Source organism: Sphaerodactylus townsendi, linkage group LG08 (genome assembly GCF_021028975.2).
Source record: "Sphaerodactylus townsendi isolate TG3544 linkage group LG08, MPM_Stown_v2.3, whole genome shotgun sequence".
In the NCBI taxonomy this organism is placed as follows: Eukaryota; Metazoa; Chordata; class Lepidosauria; order Squamata; family Sphaerodactylidae; genus Sphaerodactylus; species Sphaerodactylus townsendi.
Genome location: NC_059432.1, coordinates 39,914,045 through 39,929,535, shown reverse-complemented (window position 1 = coordinate 39,929,535; position 15,491 = coordinate 39,914,045). Strand labels below are relative to the sequence as shown.

Below are 15,491 nucleotides of genomic sequence, written 5' to 3'. Positions count from 1 at the left end.
TGATACTGTCCTCTGTTGAATAATATTTTTTCTGTACGGCTGCTTACCCTTACTGACCCCCCTCCAAGAAACAAGTTCTTCATGACATACAACTTTTGTGTATTTTTTTCACCCACATGCTAACAGTGAAAACTCATATTTTGTTAAATTTCATAAGAGCACTAGGGAAAGATTTATACAACCAACATGCCAGCTCAGAAAACCCACTGAATTCATTAAGCTTGATTCCTAGAAATCTTGCTTGTGGTTGCACCATTTTTAATGGCCAAGGTGCTGAAACAAAACAGTTGAAAACTGGCAAAACCCCGAAAACCCACCAGAACCAGTTGTCTCATAGAATCAGCCAGATGTGTTTTACTTATTTAGTACATGTTTAACTTGTCCATCCTCCAAGGAGCTCCAGGTGGTGTGCATTATTCTCTTCTCCTGTGAAGCTTTGAGAACTGCAAAACCCAAAATAATCTTACAGATGCTTCTGGAAGACAATGACTTTGTGAATGGATTAATGGAATTCATTTAGCCAAAAATTAGAAATTGCATGAACACACAGTCTCATGCTATATTATTAAAAACTATTCCTTTTTCATAATGAATAACCTTTGGACTATAATGTATCTTCAATGGAAAACTATCTTTAGATAGATTTTTCCTCAGAATAATTTTATTTAAGAATCCAATTTAAATTTTAAAAATCATATTAGAATTTTTAAAAATCTGATTTTGGAGGGATTTGTTTAATCGTTGATTTTTATCCACCCTCTAACTAATGCATTGCTGGAACTTTCTCATGGCAAGTCTTCTTGTGTGATGTTTGGCAGCAATGTTCTTTTGATGCTGGCACATGTCCACCAGGGCCCAGATGGCACAAATTAATCATCTATAAGCACAAACAACCACTACTCTCTTTATTCACATATAACAAAGCTGAGGCTTCAAGAACAGAAAACAAAATTATATCAAAACACAGACTCTTTCATTGCTTCCAACAATGCATCTCAGTTTAGGCACATCTAAAGACTATGTATGCCTCAGAAAGAATGCCTACAGAATAGTTTCCCATTGTCCTTTCTGTGTATATTCTGTGGTTGACAGCATTGAATACCTGGTAATGTCTCTCTCCAAAACTCTAGTGACACATTTTGGTGCAGTCCTTGTTGCAACACCTAAAACTAGTTCATTTGAAGTTTCTTTTTGCTCTTCATCTGTTACTGAATTATTTATTTATGGAGTGTATCAGGTGATTCTGGAAAAACACTCGTTCTGAATCCAACTTGCTTTTTGGAGCAGCATCAAATGTGTCAGTAGACATGTGTGATGGATCTGTTCATTTTAGTTTTGCCATGATTGAAAACAATTGTGCTTGCCTTTGAGCTAGCAGTGCAGAAAACTGGCAACTCTAAGCACTCTTTTACAATACATAGATTTAAGCATGTGTACTTAACACATATCAAAGAACTAATTAAACAAAACAAAACCACTAAATAAGAGCAAAAACATGAATGTGAACTCAGAGGTGGATGAGCTGAGGATCCATGGCAGAACATAGGTTTTACATATGAAATGTCCCTGTTCTGTTCCTGCCATCTTCAGATGAAGGCATATTGGAAGACCCTTTGCTTCTCAGGACCTTGGAGAGCCACCACCAATTAGAGTAAATAATACTGAGTAATATAATAGGAGCAAACTGGCATGATGTAGTGGCTAAGTGTGGAGGACTCTAATCTGGAGAACTGGGTTTGATTCCTCATTCCTTCACATTAAATCTGCTGGGTGATCTTGGGCCAGTCACAGTTCTCTCCAAACTTCTCAGCCCATGCAGAAGCTGGCAATGGCAAACCACCTCTGAATGATTCTCTCCTTGAAAACTCTAAAGCATTGACATAGTCAGCTGTGAGTTGATGATACTATACACACACACTGGGATATACTAACATCAATACTAACAATTTTGGGGGGATTTGGATAATTCCATTTAGAATATGATGTTCTTTACCCAATAATAAGTAGTCAGTGTTTGCATTCAGCTATTTGATAAATCTGACTTAGCTTCACAATTAGATATCTTGCCTAATAAACCAGATATTTTGACGGGGGGGGGGGGGGGCAGCGTTTACTTTTTCCTATTAATCAGTCTCCTGATCTATTCAGCTATAGCTGGTGATGTGCCAAAACACAGCAGTTCCAGTCATAACAGTTTGAAATTCACCAAACTGCACCCTGACTCATCAGAAACTTACAGGCCACCTTTTTTAATGCGTTCAAACTTCAACCCCATCCAAAGGGCTGGGAGTCCAGACATGGCGCCACAGCTGCTCCACCCTACCATTCCCAAGAGGGCTTCCCAGTGGTGTGGGAATGCAAAAAAACCCCTCTCCATCACTGGAAAGCCCCCTTTAAGCTTAATGAACTTAGACCTCTGAAAAGGCAGCATAAGTCCCAAACCCTGGTCATTATGGAGGCAGTGCCCAGGACATAGGCAACTACCACCAGTCCTGCTCCTTGGCCCCACCTCCAGACTGCCCCTGCTGTGCTGTTTGTAGCAGCAGGAGCACAGGAACTGCCATATAGGCCTGTGGTGCCCCGAAGGGCAGATCCATTGGCACAGCTCCAGACCAACTCCAGCAGTGGATTCGCTCCACTCCCTCGCTCCACTCCCTCTGTTGGTTTCAGAGTTTTGTTGCTTGTTGTCTGCTTAGCAATTCACAGACATGGGGACTTGCTTTTATAACTTCTTTCCATATGCAACAGTCATACCAGTACAACTTCCTTTCCTTTCTAACACCAAAGGGCAATGAGGAATAGAAACCTGAGTTCAGCTGAGTAACTAGTTGCCTTTTCAAACCCTGTCAAAGTGAGCAACTTTTAGGTTTCTCCAAGTGTCAGAGTCCCTTGCTGCAGTCCTCTTGATTGTGGAACAAACTGGAATGTAGCTTCTGTCTTCTGCTTAGGTATTACAGCCTTGAAAAAATAATATTATTCCAGTAATAATATCAAACTAAATATAACACAGACATACATACCACTTATACTTTTTGTTTTTCACATATTTGCACTAGCGGTGTGATGGTACTTCTAAAAACTTTTTCTCCTGCTTGTCTATGGTGGGCAGGCAGGCGGCAGAGAGGGAGGTAGAAGGTTTTCCTACACAGATTCTGCCTTCCAAAGCTGTCATTTTCTCCAGGGAAGTCTGGCAATCAGCTGCAATTCTGGGAAAGCTGCAGGCTCCTTCTTGAAGCTGGCAACCCTGCTAGGTCCATATTGGATTGTTTTCTAATTCTGCAATCTGCTTTGACTCTCAGTAAGAAAGGTGTGCTAGAAATGAAAAAATCAGGGAGGCCTGTGCTCCACCCTACAACATACACTGCTCACTCCGTACATGCCTTTAGCTGACATGGTTATGTTGCAGCTTATGCAAAGAGGGTACTGCTGGTGACCTGCTCAATCTGTGGTCTGTGTCCTGCCCTGGTGTAAAAACACCAGCTGTGTTCTTTCTTCTGCACTGGTACATTCATGTGGCCCGATCCAGTGAGTTGCAGTTAGCCCATGTACCAGGTGGCAAGATAAATAACCATAAAAAAATAAATCTCTCACATGCCAACTTCCTTCAAACATTCAGATTTGTTGTGGTGCTCTAATATGATAAGGTCATAGATCTGTTTGGTATGCAAAATAAACAATCCCTGGCTGCAATATCTGCTCTGTCGCTTGCGGTTTATACTAATCATGGTAATTTATGTGAGTGCTCAGTTATATTAAAATAACTTATAAGCCATCTTACTTGTTCAAGACATCTGCATTTAACAATTAAAGGCCTCACTCAACCACTATTCCAGTTGCTATTAACATCAGTCAAATTATAACCATACTAAAAGTGGAAGTCTGTATTTGCCACACCATTATTACTCAGACTGTTGTTCTGGAAATTGTCTGTACCACATGGCATCAAAGGAAACTGTCAGTTGAATCCAGTCCTGTCAGTTAAATCCAAAGGAGTTCTTCCCTCACCGTTGGGAATCTTTCTACTCCCAGATTAGTATCTAGATCTAAACCCTGTGCTTTAAATCCAGCCCACTCTGTAAATGTCTTATTTGCTTGCCTGTTTAATGACATTAGTAGGTGAGTGAAACTAGAGGGAAAACTAGAGTCTGTTACTTCTTGAGCAAAGAATTTAGAAACCCAAGAAACCTGGCATGGTACCTGTTTTTACTATAAAATGACTCTCAAGAAGCAGCTTTTCGTGCTGTTTCTCAGAAGTTCACAATAGACCCACGTTGATGGACAGATGATGATCCCCATCTATTAAGACTGGTAGCCAGCTGAGCTATATTTCAGGATATCTGAGGCTAAAAGTGGTTTGCCTAACTTGATGGATTATCTGTGTCAGCCTTTCCTGGCATCGTTGTGTTATTATAAATTGAACAGTACTTGGCCTATTGCAAGTAGAACAATTAGTGATCAAGAACAAGAAATCAGGTCACATTTAGGTGTTTTGCTGACAGCTTTGTGCAATGTGGGGATTTTGTTCCCATCAGAGGACAAAGTAAATAGCAGTTTGCTTAGAAAGCCTTTAGATGAGGTTTGTGGGTAATCACATCAAATCAATAGTAGTAAAGCCATTATTCCTGCTCTTCTTGGATAGAGTTGTGACACAAGAGACCTGATATACTTATCCCACAAATCAAAGCCTAAAGACTGGTGTTTCATAAACACTGCGATAGCCTTCTTTCACCAAAGGTGCATTTCTGCATCACACCCATTTTAAGATGTGATTTTGGCTGCGTCCTCCTCATTGAAGCAGCCCACTGTGAATGGCTTTTAGTCCCTATGGGTTCTGTCAACTCCAGCAACACTGCTTTGATGCTCGGAGGTGGCTGCTAGAGGAAGAGGAAAGCAGCTGAGATGTTCCTCCACCCGGGATGCTGCACAATATCCAAGCCAATATTTTTAAGGGATGCATGCACATGACATTTTATCAGCAAAACCTTTAGGCTATTATCAGTCCTATTTAAAAAAAATGAAACATTGTGCATGCAACATGCAGAGGGTGATTTAGTAATGTTCAATGAAATCCCTTGAAAATTTCACTTGTGGATATAATAAGGAGAATCAGGTCTGGTGGTTTAGACCCAGCCCTCACATTTGGAAGTCATACTATGAATCATGTGGTAGCTGTCTCTTTATATGACCTGCTTGGCTTTGGTCCACCTGCTTGGCTTTGGCTACTGGTTACATTGACATGAATTTCAGTACTGCCCCTTCCTTCCATGTCACTCATTTATGTAACATAGGATATTTGGAGCAGTCTCTCAATTATATCTTAGAATCCAATTGTGATGTCATATCTTGTGATGTCAACCAATGGAGGGAAAAAGAGAAGATGAAGTGACATCATTCTCCAATAAGTACCTCATTGCTAGGCACACAGTTCTTTGGAGCTCTCTCAGCCCCACCTATCTCGTAGGGTTTGTTGTGAGGGAGGAAGGGAAAGGAGATTGTAAGCCCCTTTGAAATTCCTTACTAGAGAGAAAGGAGGGATATAAATCCAAACTCCTATTCCTCCTCTTCTTCTTCAAGTACTATTGTACCATATATTTACTAACATTAAAGTTTTTTGTATAAATTACTGTTTTAGTCTTTTAACCTCTTTTATAAACTTATTGTCTGGCACACATAAATTGTATAAGCACACTACTTAACATTCACTTACATCAAAAACAAATTAGGATATATATTGTCTTTTGTATGCATCAAATATACAAACTTAATACTCCATTGCATTAAAAAAACCAACTCCAAAGTTGTAGCAGCTACAAAACACATACAAACTATAGCCTTTAAATGTAGGTCTTTAAATGTTGCTGAATGATTTAAATGGACCATGCTCTATTCAGTGAGCTGCAGAGTAACAAGCCCTATATTCTGGGTGTTTTTGCAGGCAAAAAATGAAAAACAGCATTTTTTTTAAAAAAAAACCCTACAGATGAGTAGCAAAACTCAAAATTGCAGCATGGAAAAAAGAATGTGCAAACAAGCATAACACATTACAACTGCTCACATCCTCTCCAAATTGCATTTGGAGTCTTACACAGCTATTTTTATTATATTGCTCCTCTGGAGATCACTTTTTAAAAATTGAAAGCTAGATAAGGATTGTTTATGGAGCAGGAGTTCCAGTATCTTGAGCAGAAATTATAGGGAACTGTGTCTGAATACATGGCATTTTCTTTTGATTAATAGCGAATTCTAAGCTCTTTATAGCATGGGAGGATAAGACTTCCAAATAGATGCCTAATCTCTTGACATACCTCAGAGTTCTGGTGATCAGGCAGTGCACTTGAATATATCTGGGCCATCTCGAAGTGACATACTTATATGCAAGCTGGCAATATCTTTCCCTGACTCATTTAGGGCACTTTCTCACACGTAGAGCAATGCACTTGCAACCCACTTTCAATGCACTTTGCAGCTGAAGTTTACTGTGTGAAATAGCAAAATCCACTTGCAAATAATTGTGAAAGTGGATTGAAAGTGCATTTTTTTGCATGTGCAAAAGTGCCCAGAGTTATACAAGACTGCAAGGCTGCTTCATAGTATATTGGATATATTTACCTTATGAGTATTCTTTAAGTAGGAAATTTATTTTATTGAATTTTGCTATTACAAGAATATGAAATAGTTAAATATACAAAATAACAATTTGATATTCACCCTCCTCTTTCATTTCATCCACCCATGTTCCAATAAATACAAAGAGTTTCTTTCCAAATAGAAGGAAAATACACGACAACAACACCTTTTATTGTAGAAGGAAAATAATAACAAGCACTGTTCTGCAATCATTTTCTTGACAGTTTGTGCAGGGGTTTATGCAGTGTTATAACATTTTATTGTTGATCTTTTGCTTCTATTTGTGCAAGAGGATGTGAAATTTCTTGTGCAGCCAGTTGACCAAGTTGTCATGTCTTTTTGGGATCTTGCTATGAGCTGTTGTAATGTGAAGTGTGAAATGATCCTTCTGGGGGCAGAAGCCTTCTCCCTCACAAACCAAGGCATCTTTGGCTCCAACTCACAGTCTGTTTTCAGAACTTGTTGGCCCAAGTCATTCATTTAATTTTTGCATCTTCTTTAAACCACATTGGTATCAATGGTACATATTTTATTTATTTATCATACTTGTGCAGGAATTGTGCAAATCATACTTGTGCAGGAATTACAAAAAATGATTTTCAGTAGGGAAAAACAGCCAGTTTAAACATCAAACTCTTCAAAATGCATAACCCTTGCAAATGTTCTGCATCTGCAACCCTTGAGCAATTTATGGTAGCTGTCACCCATGTTGTTTTTGAATCAGCAAATTCACTCGGAGAGGTCTTAGCATTTCAGATTCCAGCTGATGAGACAGGAAATGAAAGATTCCCCTCCCCACCCAATGTTGCCTTTCAGTCTTCCATTCCTCTTAATCGAGGAATGTATTCATTCTTGTATGCTATCTATGGACCTTCCAATACTCACACTGTTGTTATTTGCCTTTTTTGCAGGTGAGTGAGAAAATGTAGTGGAACAGACTGGAAGAAGAGACGAGAACGGAAGGTTCTCACAGCTTTGGAATTTTCCACTATCTCACGATGTCAAAGAAGGGTGCCAGCTTTCGAGCCAAAGGAGAAAGACCTGACCCCCTAGCTGCCTTGCAAGCTGCCAATGAAGAGCTCAGGGCAAAACTCACAGACATTCAAATAGAGCTCCAGCAAGAAAAGAGTAAGGTGTGCATCTTTCTTCCCCATTAATCCAAATGAGAGTCTTCTGCATGCCACTTGCTTCCATAGCACACCCACTTCAGCACTGTGGGTGAACCTGAACATGCTAGCAAAGCCATCACTCTCCTCCTCTGCAGAAATCCCCAGATTCAATATATTTCATCACTGTAGCTTTCCAATGATCATGCCTATTCACTGATTCACATAAAGATATTAGTCGATTTTGTATTCCTCCACCACAGAACAAAGCATGCCAGAGCTTCTTTGTTTTAGAAAGCTCAGCCTGGGTCCTAATGCCTACCTAACACTGCTGCCTCCATCTGTTTGAAAGTGAAAATATATTTTGGCATAAATGCTCTTGTATCAAAGCACCATGTCCAATAGTTCAGAAAATAATGGCTTTGACAAAAGCAGTGCGTAAAAACGAATGTTAATTCTCATATTTGTTCAGGACTATATTCTAATGTGGAAACATACAACTTTCTTAACCATTGCATCTCAACTTAACACATCATCTTTCTGTGGAATATAGTGCAGTCTTATGAGTACAGAAGTAACCTTTGCCCTGACCTATATCCATTCACTGGAACATATGCATAAATCCTGCACCTGTACAAATGTACACATGTACATTTCTCTCCATGCACTTAGCAATCTTGGTTTTTCATGGTTGTACAAAGACACATATGTTACCTTGTTTAACAGTTATGAATATATTTTTCAAAGTAGCAATGGGGAAAATAACTCAGCTTGGCAGTGCGAGAGGCAGGCTAGATGGGATATTTTAGACAGGTATACCAGAATTGACTTTTGAAATGTTCTACAGAGAATGCAAAAGAGACCAAATTGTAGTTTAAATATTTTTATATAAATTTGGGTTGCAAACAATCACACAGTGAGACATTAAGGAGCATACACACAGTTCCTACATGATATAAACAGGGAGGAAATATATAGGTTTGGATACTAGAGTAAGAGGGGAAGCAGGGGACTTATACACTACCTAAATCCAGCTGAAGAAGTTCTTGAAGAAGGCAGGGATTCCTATGCCAGCATGGAGAGTGGAGGCCAGCAGCAGCAAAGGACGATATATTGTGTCTCCAACCAACTATACCGAGAGAGATTTAGCCAGTAAAGAGCACTGAGGCTATGGTGCACAGTACTTTTATACATTTTTGCACAGGTAGGAGCGGGAACAAGTAAGTTTCAGTTTCGTTTTCCTGCATCTGTTGGGATTTTCCATGCTGGGTTTGCTGGCTTGAGCTAATTAGTAGCTCTATCTACAGTTTCTAAGTGTTGGGATAATTGTTCCTTGATTACATTGGGAGCTCTGAAAGGCTTTATGCAAAGTGACTCCTTGGAGTTCCTGCTCAGGTATTCAATTTGGCTGAGGCTTTGTTTGGATCAGGAAGGGATTGATTGTTAGGGAGATCATATCTAGAGGTAGAGGAAATGCAGGTAAGGAGCAATTGTTGAGAAAATGGTTTCTCAAAGGTAGATTAAATATAACATCCAGTATCAGGGAGTCTTCCAGGATTCATTGTATCAGAACAGCTTAGTGGGGTGTGGTAATCAAGATGTGTCCATGAGGCTTCCAGCTCCTATTGTCTGGAGTAACTCATTCACTGATTTAATCTTGCAAACAGACCTTTTGCCTTTGGCCTGTTTTTAGGGTGGACACTCTACTACCTACACACACACATATGAGAATTGGCTTTTGCCAATACATTTGTACAAAAAAATGATATGAGTTCCATATTTCAGCAATGTGGGGTGTGAGGGGTGGGCTAACACATAGCTTTGTAAATGTACACTTCTACATGCATATGCTATAAGGGCGTATTCGATTAGTTGCTCTTAGACTGGGGGCAGAGTTTGCTGCCATAATCTTGATTGTCTCCTAAATGCATTCAGTATACAAGTTTAAAGCATCTGAAAAGGATTGTTTATCTTAATAAAAAAACAATGCTTGTTAGAAGATGCAGTATGTATTAGTTACTTCTTTTCAACAGAGCATAGAACAATGTGTAATCTGAGAATTTGTTCATAAGAAGACACAAGGAACTTTAGAGAGGGACCCTCCTCTTAATATTATTCTTGCAGAATGAAGCCTGAAGGCTGCTTGAGATCCATTCCTTACATGAATGTGCATTTTGATGAATTATTTAGTGGCCTCTCTAATTGGTCCCCTATGGAGGCAAAAGCAGCTGTATTGTCAGCATGCACCATATTTGAAAAAGAAAACTGCCAAGCTGGGAGGACAATGGCATAAATCCATACACCGTACACATTAGATCAGCTGACTTGACAATTCCTGTTGAGAACCATCTAGATTTTAATTCTAAAATTAAACAAAAACTAATGATACTCTGTGGCTGACAGCCTGGAGCTTGTATTACTTTTAAAATGATCTATCAAACCTGAAGACAAATTTGTCTAAGCTTTGCTTTGCATAGAAATCCAGATTTTTGATGATATATGGAAAAGGTAGCTGGAAAAGAGAATTCCTAGTGGGAACTGCTGTCTGAAATTATTGTTTCATGATGAAGGTAGTCTAATTTTTCCTACATCCTCTGGTTAATGGTTGGTTGTTGTCTTTATATCTTCTTATTAGGACTACTCCTGTAATTAATTGTTGAGCTGGCATTCATTTTAAAAGTTCCTATTGTGTTAAAATAAATTTAGAAGTGGGATCTAGTCCATGAAGGTATATACTGGAATAAAACTTTCTGTTGTTAGTTTTCAAGGTATCACATGACTCCTGCAGCAGATGAACACAGGGAGGTGCAGTGGCTCAGTGGAAGAGTATCTCTTTTGAATGCCGAAGGTCCCAGATTTGAACCCTGGCATCTCCAAATAATAGTATCTCAAGTGCAAGTGATGTGAAAGACCTCTGCAGAGACCCTGGAGTGCTGCTGCCAGTCTGAGTAGACAACACATACATCCCGAGGCTGCCCAGAACTTGCGCACACGCAAGCTGGATATAACACCCTAGATATAACGTACAGAGTTATGGAGTGGAAAGAAAGTATCAGTGGAAATAGCCAGTTGAGCATGAATTCAACTTATAGACCTGGGGGTCTCTTTGCAGGCTTCTTTGTAGGATATCCAGGTTTGTTTCAGAGCTTGTAGAATAAGATCTAATCTGGTTTAGATTTAAGACATACAGTAATATGATGATTAGGTTACTGACCTGCCCACCAGAGGGTAGGTATTAGGAGACCAATGAAAGATTTTGTCATGTTACAATAACTGGAGAACCCGCTTTAACGGGTTTGTTTGTTTATTAGTGCAGATGTGATATTTATATTATTAATATAAAACATATCTGCAACCTTACATAAAATATGTTTTACAAACAGGGCTTTAGCTAATAGTTTTAGCTAATAGTTACTTATGTAGCTGTACTACTTAATCATAGTTAGAAAAGCCAACCATATTTATGCATTATGTCAGTACTGGGACAAAGACGCTTTGTATGTTTGTGACCACTCTGTGAAGAGATGGAAATATATGAACAGTGTGGAACTGCAGTATCAATGCATTTTTAAAACCTTGGAACAACAAAGGAAGTAGCAATTTCCAAAGTACTTATTATTAGTCATTTCCAAAGTGGTTCAGTAATTGCCTCTTAAAGAGAAGTGTGTTATTTTCCCAGAATAAACTAATTCATTATGCTTTGCAAAAATATTATTAAAGATGTCTTCTCAAATCTCATTTTCTCAGAACAACCGTCTGAAGCAAAATGGCATGTTCAACACAGATAATTTTCAAAAGCTGTATTTTTCTCATCAACAAAGTTTGTACATTTTTCATGATTTATATTATGTTTGTGGATTTGATCAGGGCCCATTCTGGGTTTGTGAGGCCCTGAGCAACAGAGTATAACTGGGCCTTCTTTCCCCTTTGGTACAGCCTCTTTTGCCTCTAATCACACTCCTTCTATTTGACCCCTTCCCTTTGGCGGCTGCAAAAAAAGCTTTCTATAAACTCAGTCTAGACCTTAAGATGGCCCCATACTTTGATATGTCTGACCTGGCCACTTGGATCCACACCATGCTAACATTAAGCCAAGACTATTATAATGCACTGTACATTGGTCTCCCCTCAAAATCAGACTCCAACTGGTCCAGAAAGCCATCACTTCACAATGAGTGGGGGCTAGATGGAGCATGCATATTATTCCCTCTCTGGAGGTGCTTTATTAGCAGCCCATTTGTGACCAGAATCAATTTAATGTATTGGCTATCACATACAAAGTTCTTCACGGCCTTGACCCCTCTAATTTGCAGCACCACCTCCCCCCCCCCCCCAATGCTGTGCCATGACAACACTGCTCATGTCTGAAGAGCTTCTTCAGGTGCCAACCTCCAAATAGACAAAATCAGCAACTGCTGGTGCAAGCAATGGTTTCTGCCAGTACAAGGCAGTGGGAGGGGAGAGGGGACTTTCCAGTTCTGGTCTCTTGAAGAGGGGATCACAATGGCCAGGCCTGGAAGCCACCATAGGATGGCTTGCTACCACACAACTCCCAGTACTCACTCTGACCCAATTGCATAATTGGCAGCACTGCTTTTGCTATCTTAAACTTTCACGAGTGGATCCAGTGCTTTCCATGCTGTTGCATCCCCATGGACCACCCTCCTCAAACTTTGCGCCCCTCCCCAGGCACTACCCCTAAGTCTCCTGGAATTTTCTGTTCCCATGTTGACAACCCTGTGTGCCCTAACCATTTAGGTACAGCAATGAAGGTAGTAGCTGCATACTTAAGGAGGCCTGGAGCTTCGGTTTCTCAGGCAGTAATTCCTCAGGCAATTCCCTTTTGGAACAGAGATGCCTTTTTCATGTCTAAAGTAGCTTGTTGGATTCTGGACAGCATAATTGGCAGCACTGCTTTTGCTATCTTAAACTTTCACGAGTGGATCCAATAATCCATATCCGTTGCTGAATGTTGAGAGTGGATCCTTGCAGCATTGGGAGCATTTAAAGGCTTGACGATTCATGCATATTATATGTAAGATTGGCCTATAATTTTAAGCTTCATTCTGACCAGGTGTGGTGACCTATAAATGCAAGCTTTCCAGACTCTTGTATTGATTCTTCCTGGCAACATAAGGCATGCACAACTTTGCAAACCTTCCCTAATTAAACAAAAAAAGTGATTGTTGAAATTAACATACCTAGCATGATACTAATGTTAGATGTACAGGCAATTATAGCTAAGAGTTCTAAATGGACCATCTCTTTGTAACTCATGTTTAATTAAGGAGCTGGAATGCTATCCCAAAACTCTGTTATCTGTTACACATTGAAAACTAGTTCAGCAATATTGCAGTATTGAATTGCTTAGGCAGCAGATACACACTTACAAAGACATTATTAAAAGCTGGCCATTTGTATGTTATTTTAACATGTGCATATAGTCTCAGTGAGAGACTCTATTTCCAGCACTGATTAATTAGGATCTGATAAAATCCTGAGTAAGCACAAGGTTGTTTCAGTTTTATTAATTAGATGTGCCATTCCTTATTTGGAAGTGCCAATGTTTAGGTTTAGGTAGTTTGCTAAGAAAATTTGTACTCTTTGTATTTGTTCTGTAGCACTAGCAATATTACTGGTACAATAGAATCATAGGGCCATCAAGTCCAACCCTTTGCCATGCAGGAATACCATGCATTTCCGCCATGCAGAAATGTCTTTTGGATCATTATACCATGTGTGTATTTTTTTTTTTGGTCAGTTCTGGTCCCTAGTGCATCAGTTTATTCTCTGATTTCCGTGTGCATTTTTGTGCCTTTAGTTTTTGCTTCTTTTTTGTTTGCTTTTTCCTTGGACTACTTTCAGTTCTTTTGAGATCATTTTTACCCTGATCTTTTCCTGGAAGCCAATTGTGAGTTGCCTTTGTCCTTGTGCAGGTTTCTGTCAATTGCCTTTGCCTGGGCTCTCCCACCAACTTCCAACTCACTTTTTACATTATTGGGCTGTCATCATCATCAACCCACTCCATCTCCTCTTCCCCTTAGGCTTGCCAATCTCCTGGAACTAGCTGGAGATACCATGCTTTTTACAACTGATTTCCAGGCAACAGAGATCAGTTTACCTGGAAAAAATGGCTGCTTTGGAAGGAGGACTCTATAGCATTAAGCACCATTGAACTCCTGCTCCTCCCCAAACCTCACCCTCTTCAGGCCGCATCCAAAATCCCCATCCAGAACTGATGACCCTATCCCATATCCTAAAGACAAGTGGTTTCATTTCTGATTTTCTTTTTTAAAAAGCCAGCCACAGACACGGGTGAAATATCAGGAGAAAATACAACTGGAACACGGCCATACAATCCGGAAGACCCACAACATCCTCCTAAAACATTGGTTTATTACTATAGCATTGTAATGATATAGCATTAATATAGCATTGTCTCTCAATTCTCAGCTTTCTTTTTTTTAAAAAAAAAAAGTCTCTAGCCTTTTTATTAATGAAGCTTTAAGGGAAAAGGCATATCTCTGCAAGGAAAGAAGCTAGAGACTTACTTTTTTTTAAACAAACTGGGAATTCAAAGAGCCTGCTAAGCCTATTTGGGAAGGGCACTACTTGCATTATGCTGGTCCTGGATATTTATAGCATAATAGAACCATCAGCTAGTTCACAATGTCCATTACAAATCAATCACTGACTCAGGGGATCTTTCTTTATGCCCTAAAACAGTCAGTAATCTTTCTGTTGCTTTAAAAAAAACCCACCTTCACTAGAAAAGAATAATGTGGCCAGTTATTACTTGATATCTAATTTGTTTCTCCTGAGCAAAATGATAGAAAAAGCAGTTGCAGAGCAGCGACAAGCCTTTTGTTCTACGAGCACATCATTTGCCTTTCTAGGCATCTTTGATGTTAGATTCAGATTTTATCACGTGATTGATTCAAATGTGATCACATCTTGATTAACTGAAACTTTGTATCATCTCTGTAATCCACTGGGCTCCTGTGAGAAAGGACGATAAATGAAATAAATAAATACAATTACTTAATTTGCATCAGTGAAGCACTGAGTATTGGGTTGTTTCCGCCATGTTAATTTGTTATGCAGTTCCTTATTTTATCCAATCCAATTAGGGCTTATATACGAACTAGCCTATTTCAAAAATGTATGAATTAGACCGCTTTGAAAATGTGCAGCCCTTCCATATGCATCTGTTTTTAGACACTGCATTTTTTTTATCATCGAGGAAGAACATTTAGACTGTTGGAAAATTAAATACATACCAATTATCTTCCTTTTATAAGAGCTGAGGTGAATTTTTATTATCCCATTAACATTTGCATGTTCAGTGTGGGTGAATGTTTCCGTTGTACAGTGAAGTGATTTGCATGAAAACCAATGTGTTCCTGGATTATGTCCATGCCCTAGATTCTCAACAAAACTGACACATGTTCAAAAAGCCCCAAATGCTGGTTTTAAAGGCTCTAGGAAATGATGAAGTTTCTGGGCAAGCCTACAAGCAAAGCTACCAAGCCCTGGCATCACACTTGATCAACTGAAAAGAGCTAAATTTTAAAAGAATAAGAAGCAAAAAAAAAACGCAAAAAAAAACCAAACAAAAAACCCAATAGTTCTAGTTTTACTAAGTGGCTTTCTTTATAAGTAGAAAGCAGAAGCAGCTTCCAAAAGTCTGGACAGAACATTTTACCCATTTAAATGTAAAGTGGGGAGGAGTTTTGTAACTAGAAACTTGCAGGCCAA

At 39.3% G+C, this 15,491-nt stretch overlaps 1 protein-coding gene across 1 annotated transcript in view; it reads left to right on the top strand.

The window, feature by feature from the left end:
- The window catches only part of JAKMIP3 (Janus kinase and microtubule interacting protein 3), a 124,523-nt gene that overhangs the window by 44,680 nt on the left and 64,352 nt on the right, over positions 1 to 15,491 (top strand). Inside the window, exon 2 of the mRNA XM_048506879.1 lies at positions 7,539 to 7,760. Within this exon, the coding sequence (XP_048362836.1) occupies positions 7,626 to 7,760 (135 nt within the window). The 5' untranslated portion in view covers positions 7,539 to 7,625. The remainder of the gene's footprint in view (positions 1 to 7,538; positions 7,761 to 15,491) is intronic.